At 45.4% G+C, this 9,503-nt stretch overlaps 1 protein-coding gene and 1 long non-coding RNA gene across 2 annotated transcripts; one reads left to right on the top strand and one right to left on the bottom strand.

Annotated features, from left to right (window-relative positions):
• Window positions 1-2,480: 2,480 nt before the first annotated feature.
• Window positions 2,481-6,524, top strand: LOC123045877 (uncharacterized). The gene is made up of 2 exons (XR_006421635.1): window positions 2,481-3,240; window positions 6,189-6,524. It is a non-coding gene; the product is annotated as an uncharacterized lncRNA (long non-coding RNA).
• On the bottom strand, window positions 3,515-8,806 carry LOC123045876 (protein NRT1/ PTR FAMILY 4.6-like). Its single transcript, XM_044469102.1, has 5 exons — window positions 8,345-8,806; window positions 6,215-6,429; window positions 5,241-5,681; window positions 4,754-4,872; window positions 3,515-4,472 (listed from the first exon to the last, which is right to left on the bottom strand). The coding sequence occupies exons 1-5, from the start codon at window positions 8,430-8,432 to the stop codon at window positions 3,683-3,685; spliced, it is 1,653 nt and encodes a 550-aa protein (XP_044325037.1). The 5' UTR covers window positions 8,433-8,806; the 3' UTR covers window positions 3,515-3,682.
• Between the last annotated feature and the right edge of the window lie 697 nt (window positions 8,807-9,503).

Here is a 9,503-nt window from a genome sequence, read left to right as displayed (position 1 = left end):
TACGTTGTGACGTTTGGTAGCACATAAAGTGTTCCTCCGGTAAACGGGAGTTGCATAATCTCATAGTTGCAGGAACTTTGTATAAGTCATGAAGAAAGCAATAGCAACATACTAAATGATCAAGTGCTAGGCTTACGAAATGGGTCAAGTCAATCACATCATTCTCATAATGATGTGATCTCGTTTAATCAAATGACAACACATGTCTATGGTTAGGAAACATAACCATCTTTGATTAATGAGCTAGTCAAGTAGAGGCACACTAGTGACATTATGTTTCTTTATGTATTCACACATGTATTATGTTTCCGGTTAATACAATTCTAGCATGAATAATAAACATTTATCATGATATGAGGAAATAAATAATAACTTTATTATTGCCTCTAGGGCATATTTCCTTCAGAAGTGTCATATGTATGATAGAAAATAAATTCCTTCTGCCCAAAATGTCACGGATGTGTCTTTTTTTTGTAGTGATAGGATAGTTCTATGGGACGAACTCACCGGTAGTGACAACATAATGAATGAGTTGGCTCACCAATTACGTAGGTCTGGGTGGCCTGAAAGGACCTATGAGGAGGTATGTAAAGAACTTCTTAGGTTGCATGCAAGGTGGAAGAATATAGTGGAGCCAAAGAGTGAAACTTTCAAAAGGACTGCAGAAGAACATCCATTTTTATGGATTGAGGAGAGCGAGGATGAAGATGATATCTTCATGCCGCCGCTTCCGGGTTCTGCATCGTCAAAGGGCAAGAGTTCTGCATCGTCTAGGGGCAAGAGTACTGCATCCTCGAAGAGCAAGAGTTCTGCATCGTCCAAGGGTAAGAGTTCTGCATCCTCGAAGGGCAAGAGTTCTGCATCGACGGAGGATGACGATGATGCCTTCATGTAGTTTTTAAGCTGTATTCCAGTTCTACCGTTTAATTCAGATGTACTTGCATTATTAGTTTGTACTCTCTTATTGTAGTGCATTATGTTCTATCTTAATTTCATTTTGTAGTTGTTGCACGATGTTCGATATTAGTGGAGGGAAAGAAAATGCCACTACTTTATTCTAAAACTATATTTTTTTCCCATTATGACACGGTACAACTAAAAATAAGATACATCGTAGGAATAAAGCTACATTTAACTCCTGAAATAACGCTACATTGAAGTGCAGAAATAAAGATACAAATGATTGCGAAATTTAAAATACTACCACAGGAATCTACTGAGTCCAGCGTGGATATTTTCCTTTTCCATCGCCAGCTTCTTTTGCTGCCTTGGCCTCACGAGCCCTTTCTTTTTTTCTCTGCCTCTCCGCCTCACGAGCCTCCTTTCGCTGTCGTTCCTGCTCCTCCATGCAACGAGCCTCTTCCCTGTTCTTCTTTCCTAAATCCTAAAAAAAACGGTGTTGCTCCGCATAATATTCTTTTAACTCGTCATCGCATCCTATGAGGCAAAAGTAGCAAAAGTAGGACTGATTCCCGGGCGAAAGAACCAAAATTAGGCATCAGCGTCCATATCCCCACGCGGAAATCACGCTCTTGGGTGCTGTCACCTCACCTGCAGCAGCAATTTTCAAAGCATGGGAATGAGCGCCATTTGCCACAGTGCTCATGTCGGCCACAGTGCAGGGAATCAGCGCCGTATGCGGGATTAGGCGCATGCAGCAGCCGGCCGCCTGTGCTAGTGGCGGCAGGGCCCGTGCCTTGCCCCGCGAGCAGCAGCAGCTGTCAGCTAGCAGTGTCGGGCAAGGGAGGCCGCCTCAGGCAGTGGCGGCGTGGCCCACTGGCGGGGCCCGCGCACAGCAGGGCCTGTCGCCCAGCCAGCGACCGCACTAGGGGTGGCCGCCTCCGGCGGTGGCGGCAGGGCCCACCTGGCCCGCACCGTTCCGTCGCGCGCGTGATGCACTGTGCAGAAGCCGTTCGGCTGGGTGGCCGCCTCCTGCGGTGGCGGTAGGGCCCGCCGCCTCCTGGCGTGGGGCAGGTGCCACGTGTCGCCTGCCGGGCCTGCCGCCACCGCTGAGGGGGTCCTTTTTGTCAAATTGATCTACATGTAGTCTTTTTTGGCAATTCATCTCGGCAGGGGGTCCTTTTGGACAAAAAATATCTACCACCCATCACCGCCAACGGAGCTCTTGCTCTTTGGTTCTTGGTGCACTCATGCCGGCAATGCAGAAACAATATTGTTGCGTCTCAGTCATACAGTCGCTTTTTGAGTAGTTTGGATTGCTTACCACATGTGTCACATGATAGTCATACGGTCGCTTTGACTCAACAATATTCGACGTGAACACGCAACGACGACAACATATATAACCAGGCACAGAACACACCGCCATTGATACAAGTTCGTGATTCATGTATGCTATTGTCCATCCAGTTCTTTCTAAGACTCCCGTCGCGAGCCAGGCACGGCGGGGCGCAGCCGTAGAGACATACTAAAAGGGGCGCCACCGATGTGTCATCGTGCAGTACCAAAGCCGGCGGGTGGTCTTACGAGACAGAACATGGTCATGTTGTAGATACCGCAAGTGCATGTCAAGTTTGATAAATCGCTGTAGGCTACATGAAGTAAAGCGTATAAACTGTAAACATACATCGTGCATTCTTCTGGGGCGGAATTCTGCATCTCCGCCTCAATCTGGGATGGATGGGAAGAATAACGGAGCCTCGGAGGCAGGGCGAGTGCCCGCCGGGCGGGCGCCGATGGCCCGAGGCTGGCTCTGAGTGGGTTAAATCCACCGAGTCCCTCCATCGCGCCTACCGCAGCCAACGACGGCCGTGACTCAGAAGCAGCTCAGACGCCGCCGCCGCCGCCACTGTCAGCATCGGCACTCTTTGTCTCGTGGCCCTCAGACGTAGCTTCTGCCCGCGCGCTGCCAACCCTGAAAACTGCTGGGGGGTTGTGACTGATTGGCAAGGGGGAAGAGCCGAAAAGGAAAGGAGAAAGAGGAGGAGGAGCAAGAAGAACAAGCTGACAGGTGGGACCCACACGTCGGTGTGATAGACAAGCTGGCCCCAGCTGGCGCAGTAAACTGGACTACCCACCTGCATTTCTTCACGCCGCCCATCTCGCCGCCGCCGCCGTGCACCGCGGAGCTGAGCCGAGCGAACGAGCCCCTCCCACTCCGCACCAGTTCCCCCAGCTCTCCCTACCATCTCAGGCACGCCGGCCGTCCACCTCGCCGTTTCGGTCCCCGCATGGTCCGACACCTCTGGTCCCCGCGCGCTTCGCCGGAGACTCGCCGCGGTAGGTTCTCCTTCTCCCCATCTGAACTGCTTTATCCCTTTTACTTTCCGGCCACCGCGTTTCGTGTTTAGTTTGGGGTGCCGCCGCGGTGAGGCCTTCAGCGGGGAGGCTGCGAGGGTATCGACTTGGGAACATGGCATATACAATGGTTCTTACCCAATTACTCCCATCTACCATGATTCCACCTTGATGTTCGACGAATCTACCGATGACTTTGTGAGATGACACTTCTTTTTTCTTTTCAATGAAAAAGGTAACGTATCTGTATGCCACATTTTATCGATCACTGGTGCTATCAAGCTACTATCGAATATTAATCGGTGGAGATTATAGGGATTTCTCAGTTACAATCTATATAGTCATTGATATACCACCTAAAGCAATTCATCAAAAATATTTGGTCTATCACCTATTGCCTATGTATCTCGCTATGTTTGGCTATTTAGTTTTCAGAGCTATGACCGACTAATCCAACACCGCTGCTCCGTTGCTTCTTGGCATATCTCCTAGCCCAGAAAGCATAGTTGATGAGTGCCACCAGCTCGAAGGCTGCCAGTAAAAAGAAGAAACGATCAAGGCGTGTCCTGTTGAAGTCTGCTCCATCTAGCCACCCTCTTCCACCATCGCCGCGCCGTGACGCGTTGTTCGCCAGCTGTATGATGGCACATGCTAACCAGGCTGCTATTCCTGCAATAATGGACTGCGCTGCCGGTGCTATCAGCTTCATTTCCGGAGATGACTCGCTCTTTATGAACTCAATCAGTCCGCTGAAGGATGTTGCATCCATGATGCTTAGCAGGAAGAATTGCAGCACCAACCAGAACACGGACATCGGGACACCTGCTCCTGTCGATGTTAGCCCATGCTGTTCTGCGACTGTCAGCCTTCTTGTTTCCACTAACGCCGCAAGGCATGCTGCTGCTACCCCGCACACCGAGCCAGCACCGATACTCTGCAGTGGGGTGATTCCGTGTGTGTGGCCTGTAAATCTTTGTAGCAGTGGCATCAATATCCGCCTGTAGCATGGTTGCATAAGCATGTGAAATGCTGTTGGGATTGCAATGAGAGAGGCGGAGGATATCTGGATCGCGCCTATCCCTTTGTCCATGGTGCTTCCGACTTGTATCGTTAGTGTCATTAGCAGTGTGAAGGGCAGGTAGATGAGCAAGCAGCTGATGAAGATTGGAAGCATTCGGGTGATGGCCTTTGTTAACTCTTCGATCTGAGTGGTGCTACAGAATGAAAATAAATTGTTACCTCCATCAAATATATTCTAGATTTTTCCAAGAATATGCTAAAAGGATTATAGTTGAGTACTTGAGTTAATATCACGATATTGCTACGTCCGGGCATTTCTTTTACTCTTTAAATTGTTGACATCCTAGGATGTAACACTTCTACTTATTTTCAGAAATATAAATGTACTAACAATTTTTTTGAAACGAGTAAATGTACTAATAATTAGCTAAACAGAAAGCAAGAGTTTGGGAATATTGACCACTAAGGAACTTACCCAGTGCTCTTGCTGTCAGATCTGCCTTCCCCATCAACACTATCCGCTGCTCCTATCTCCTGCAGCTCGATAACATCTATGGTAGCAACCTGCCTCTTCTTTGATGAAGTGACAAGAACCTGGAGAATATAACTTGAATGTTGAGAACCATTTGCATCTTCAGTTTTTCTTGTTTTTAACTTGATAGATGCAGGATGAGACACATTCAATTTTTGAAAATTAGCGTCTTGGTTCCTTTATTGCTTGATGAGTAACTAATATGCTAGTTAGGGATGGGACATGGTGACCTTTCAGGATTAAGATTATAAGAATGACTAATGCAGTGCATGGGATCAAGCAAAATTCTGTTCGACCCTGTAAAACTTGGACCGGATAGTCTAGAATTGTGTTGTTCACTTGGAGTAGGATGAAGGAACGCTACATAAGACTAATGAGTACTGGAACCTTCATAATTAGCATGCATACTGTGCTCTGTATGAAGTTTTACCTGCAATATTCCCTTTAGAGGACTTCCATTAGGCTTCTGTGTTCTATAGAAAGGCAGTCCACTGGCTGCCACAAACAGCCCTACAAGTACAATAAGTGCAGATATCATAAAGCCAAGGGCCCAGCCCAAATTGTTCTCGATCCAGACTAAGAATACCAATCCCATGAGTGCTCCAACAGAGTTTGCAAACTTGATCCAGCTCAAGAACGTACTCTTGAGATGTGTTTCTTTTGGATCATCATTGCTGAACTGATCTCCACCAAGCAATGGTATGCAAGCGCGCATGCAGCCTTCTCCGATGGCAAACATTAATAAGCTCAAGTAGAGCAGTGTTAAGCTCCAACCTTTAGCTGACTCACAGTTGTTTGGTTCTTTGTTTATCTCACAATCCAGAGGATGTTGTGAAGGCAAGTATGCCTGCAATGCTAGCAACATATAGCCCTGCGTCGTTGAACAGAAAATGTTCAGAATTCAGGATTTCTCATCTACTTTCACAATCACAGTTATTAGATACCTAAATGATCTGATGGTAGTTACTTTAAGTATATGGGAGCATGATCATACACTGATACACATGGCCCAAATTGTCTAAGTTGTGGGCAAATTGCTCAATCAACAGGGGCTCACTCTCTTGAATTAGTCAGTTACTGAAACAAAATACTATCAACCCTTTGGTGCATGCTCTTATGTTTAGTGTCGTTATAGAAGACTAAAATTATGTCCAGTCTTGCACAATAACTACAGTAGTCAGTAGCAAAAAAGAAAGGAACTTAATTCTAGATAATATGCTTCACTACAGCAGCTATACTTCAACCTGGTAGCCGAAAAAAACTAAACAGGCCAAAGGGAAATATAAAGCGTCACAGTTTACTTGATAGTACCAAGATAATGAAGGCCATTAAAAGATTGCTACTTCATAATTAGGCTTGATTGACATTGCTCTTACAGGGAGTTTAATGGGTAAGAAGAATTACCAGGACTGCAAGGGGACTGAATACAAATATAGCGGTGGTTCGCCGGATATATATGCCAGAGATAAAGTTCATCAGGGCAGCAAAGAAGGACACTGCACCGACCAGATAGGTGATCACAGCTGAGGAGGTCACAATATCCAGATGTAGTGTCCTGTGGAAATAGGCCACAAGACTGAAGTTTGTGCTGCTGGGGCAACTTCGCAGCACGACCAAAACTGCAAGTGAACATAGAATCAGTTCCAACAAATTGTCTGACTCTGGTTCGAAATGCATGCAACTATATTATTTCAGTTTCAGAAAGAGAAACACACCATATTTTCCAGGTTAGGCCAAGCCATTAAATTCCTAAAACCCATGAGATTCACTCAGTTTTACCAGGCTGAGCTGTACATGGCCAACTGAAAGGTATATCAGGCTAGATCAAACACAGCTAGTCTGAATCCAGTTGGGCCTGACTTTGCTTGGCCAGAAACCTAGTTGCTGGTAACACCAAATGTCTTTTTCTCTGGAACATGCACATGGAGTGCATGTCATTTGCAAAGCCGCAACATGGAAAAGAAAGGGAAATAAACTAGGCTATCAAAAGAAAGACAGAGAAACGAAAAACAACCTATACACCTAACTAGCCCTTCTAGTGTGCTGCGTCAGGAGGCTGACTATGTTGTTGGCAGTTCTTCCAGATATTCGTTATACAGTTATGTTGCACATGCAGCATGCCGCTTTCAAGCAAAGGGTGGTTGTTCTCGAAGGTGGAACATTACAAATTGTTCATGCGGTGGAGATCGAGTCAAAATTCGAAGTGTCATATTTCTTGTTATATCCATGGTACGTACAAAATGTTGCAGCTGCACAGATGATCTTTACCAACATTTTTTATCTGATGTCGTGTATTTTCATCGTATTTCAATATTTTCCATGACAACGTATTTTTATTTTTGCTTGCTTGAGAGAAGCGTAAGAAAAGGAGAAAAGGATCATTGATTCTTGACCATGAGATTTCGTCAGAATTTCTCATGATTAGGCATGATCAATGAGGATTTGGCTGCTCTTTTAACTTACTCGCCCCCATTTTTGTTTAATGCTTAGAAGTCATAAACTATGTATTGAGATTTCGTTTGATATTCCTTTTCTTTTTTTGAATAGTTTGGATAGATGCATCTTTTCGCTATGGCGGTAGGAGATCCTCTTTTTTGTGGGAGCACTGCTGTACACACGATAGTGTGCAGATGATTTTTAAACGACAACCCAATCAGTTCCGTCCATTGCATGGCAGCAGACCCAGCACACCACTAGATTGGCATCGTGTGCCTAGTATCATCGTCTGCACAGCAGTTCCGTTTTTGCAGGGGAGACGATAGGAGATCCTGTCAGCCACGTGTAATATATTGTACATGCCACCCTAGTTTAGTTGACTGCTACTCATGCTCACACACAAAAAAGAAGAAGTCTACGAGATGAAACTTCTAGCTCCGGCGAGCTCTTAGCCCCGCCCCGTGAAACCATGCCTCCCCATGTTTTCTCCTCTACTTTGTTGTGTGTTCCTTAAGTCGCATGCTATGATGTGGCAAGTTCATATGTGCCAGCATGGATGAACCGTGCCACATAAGCAAGGGGGCTGCTTCAGATCGGGTAAGGAACCAAGTCTGCCCGGTTTAGAGAGATGATGGACCAAAGGTATATGAATAGAAAAGGATGAAGGACAAAGTTTTCTAGTATGTGAACAGTTGACGCACCAAAGACATACTTATCGATCCCTACACTTTGCGTGTCAATTATGATAGAATGCTACCAAATCACTGGGCCTACATGCAAGGGCCATCTTCATCCAATGCAACAAGCACCTCTTCCTAGGTCCTCAGGTTGTTGCATCATCGATCCTTAGCCTGTTGTGTTATAACAAGAAGCATATAGAAGAACAGAAACAACGGAAGGCTGAGATAGCGTAGCAAATAACACATTCATGTGTCATAGAATCTCCAGCAGTGCGCAGTTTTATGTACCATGAGCTAAGACAAGTAGATAGAGAGTTCTCTAAAACAATCCCAAGTGCATCACACGGAACCATATGCATACATGCGCGCCCAGCTAAAGTATGACAGAAACAAGCTATATGCATGGTTAGTTGCTCACCGTAGAGGAAGATTGTAGCCTTGATGCCTCCATGCTTCCTTCGATCCGCAGCATTCCCTCTCCAATCTACACACCCTTCAAGCTCCATGAGTATATGTTAGCCCAAGCTAACCAGCATATGCTCCTCTACAGCCCTGGCTAGTTTATAACCCTCTCATATGCATGGATGGCACGACACAAACACACATTGCTCCTATATATTCTATGTAGAAGCTGCAAACTTATGGACAGTGTTCCTTGGAGGCACAAAACAAAAGACAAGCAAAGCACTCTAGATCATTCAGGTGATGCTTAAATCATTAAATGTGTGTCCAGGTGACGCCGCGTATAGACCGCGCGGCGGGGGATGTGGCGGGTGGTTTGTTTTATGAAGCCGAGATCCCGCAGATCATTTACCCTGTGGTTTGTCCTCTAGTTCCAGTTAAGATGGAGAACCAGCCCAGCCACCAGCCCCAGCTTGTCGATCGCTGGTACCATTGTATCAGATCTCTTGGCTACTTTGGACTTTGGAGTAGTCTCCCACGTCGATCGATCGATCAATGTTACTGTTTCTGTTCACGTCAAGCAGATCTTTTGTGGAACTAAAGATGCAACTAAGAATACTGAGAACTGGTAATTGATTAGCTGGCTACAATATGAAATTGCAGATATATCATTGTAGCTTGCAAATGCATTTTGTTTTGTCTTGAAAAGTCTTTTGCAAGTACATGCTGAAGAGATTTTGTGATATATTATCGTACACTTGCAGGGTTGCATCTGTTTACAGCTGCTTGTAGATACTTCATCCGTTTCAAAATATAGTGTTTCCTCTATTTCCGTGCTTCAAGTTTGACCATAAATTTAACCAACGAGACTGACTGCGGCGGGAGCAAAAGTTATACCAGTGAATTTGTATTCAAAATAAGTTTTCAATTATATACTTTTTTCTCCTGCCGCAATCGGTTTCGTTGTTTAAATTTATGATCAAAGTTGGACATCGGAAAGCGCGGGCGCACTATATTTTGAAATGGAGGGAGTACTATATATTGGGTATGGCATGATGCAATTGATAAAGTTCTTTTATAGTAGCACATATAGGGGATGAGATGATGCACATGGCATTTGACCATCTGGTGTTTAAAGAACACCCTGCTGGCACAGGATCCTTCACAGTTTTAAC

The sequence above is a fragment of the Triticum aestivum genome, chromosome 2B (assembly GCF_018294505.1).
Source record: "Triticum aestivum cultivar Chinese Spring chromosome 2B, IWGSC CS RefSeq v2.1, whole genome shotgun sequence".
NCBI lineage: Eukaryota > Viridiplantae > Streptophyta > Magnoliopsida > Poales > Poaceae > Triticum > Triticum aestivum.
This window is presented reverse-complemented; position numbering and strand designations above follow the sequence as displayed.

What these genes read in the sequence shown, in the direction of transcription:
- LOC123045876 (XM_044469102.1), bottom strand. Translation starts at nt 8,432, where the DNA reads ATGGAGCTTGAAGGGTGTGTAGATTGGAGAGGGAATGCTGCGGATCGA. An exon ending in GGCTACAATCTTCCTCTACG is followed by an intron (nt 6,430 to 8,344) that starts GTGAGCAACTAA and finishes GTTCACTTGCAG; the next exon opens with TTTTGGTCGTGCTGCGAAGT. An exon ending in TCAGTCCCCTTGCAGTCCTG is followed by an intron (nt 5,682 to 6,214) that starts GTAATTCTTCTT and finishes TCAACGACGCAG; the next exon opens with GGCTATATGTTGCTAGCATT.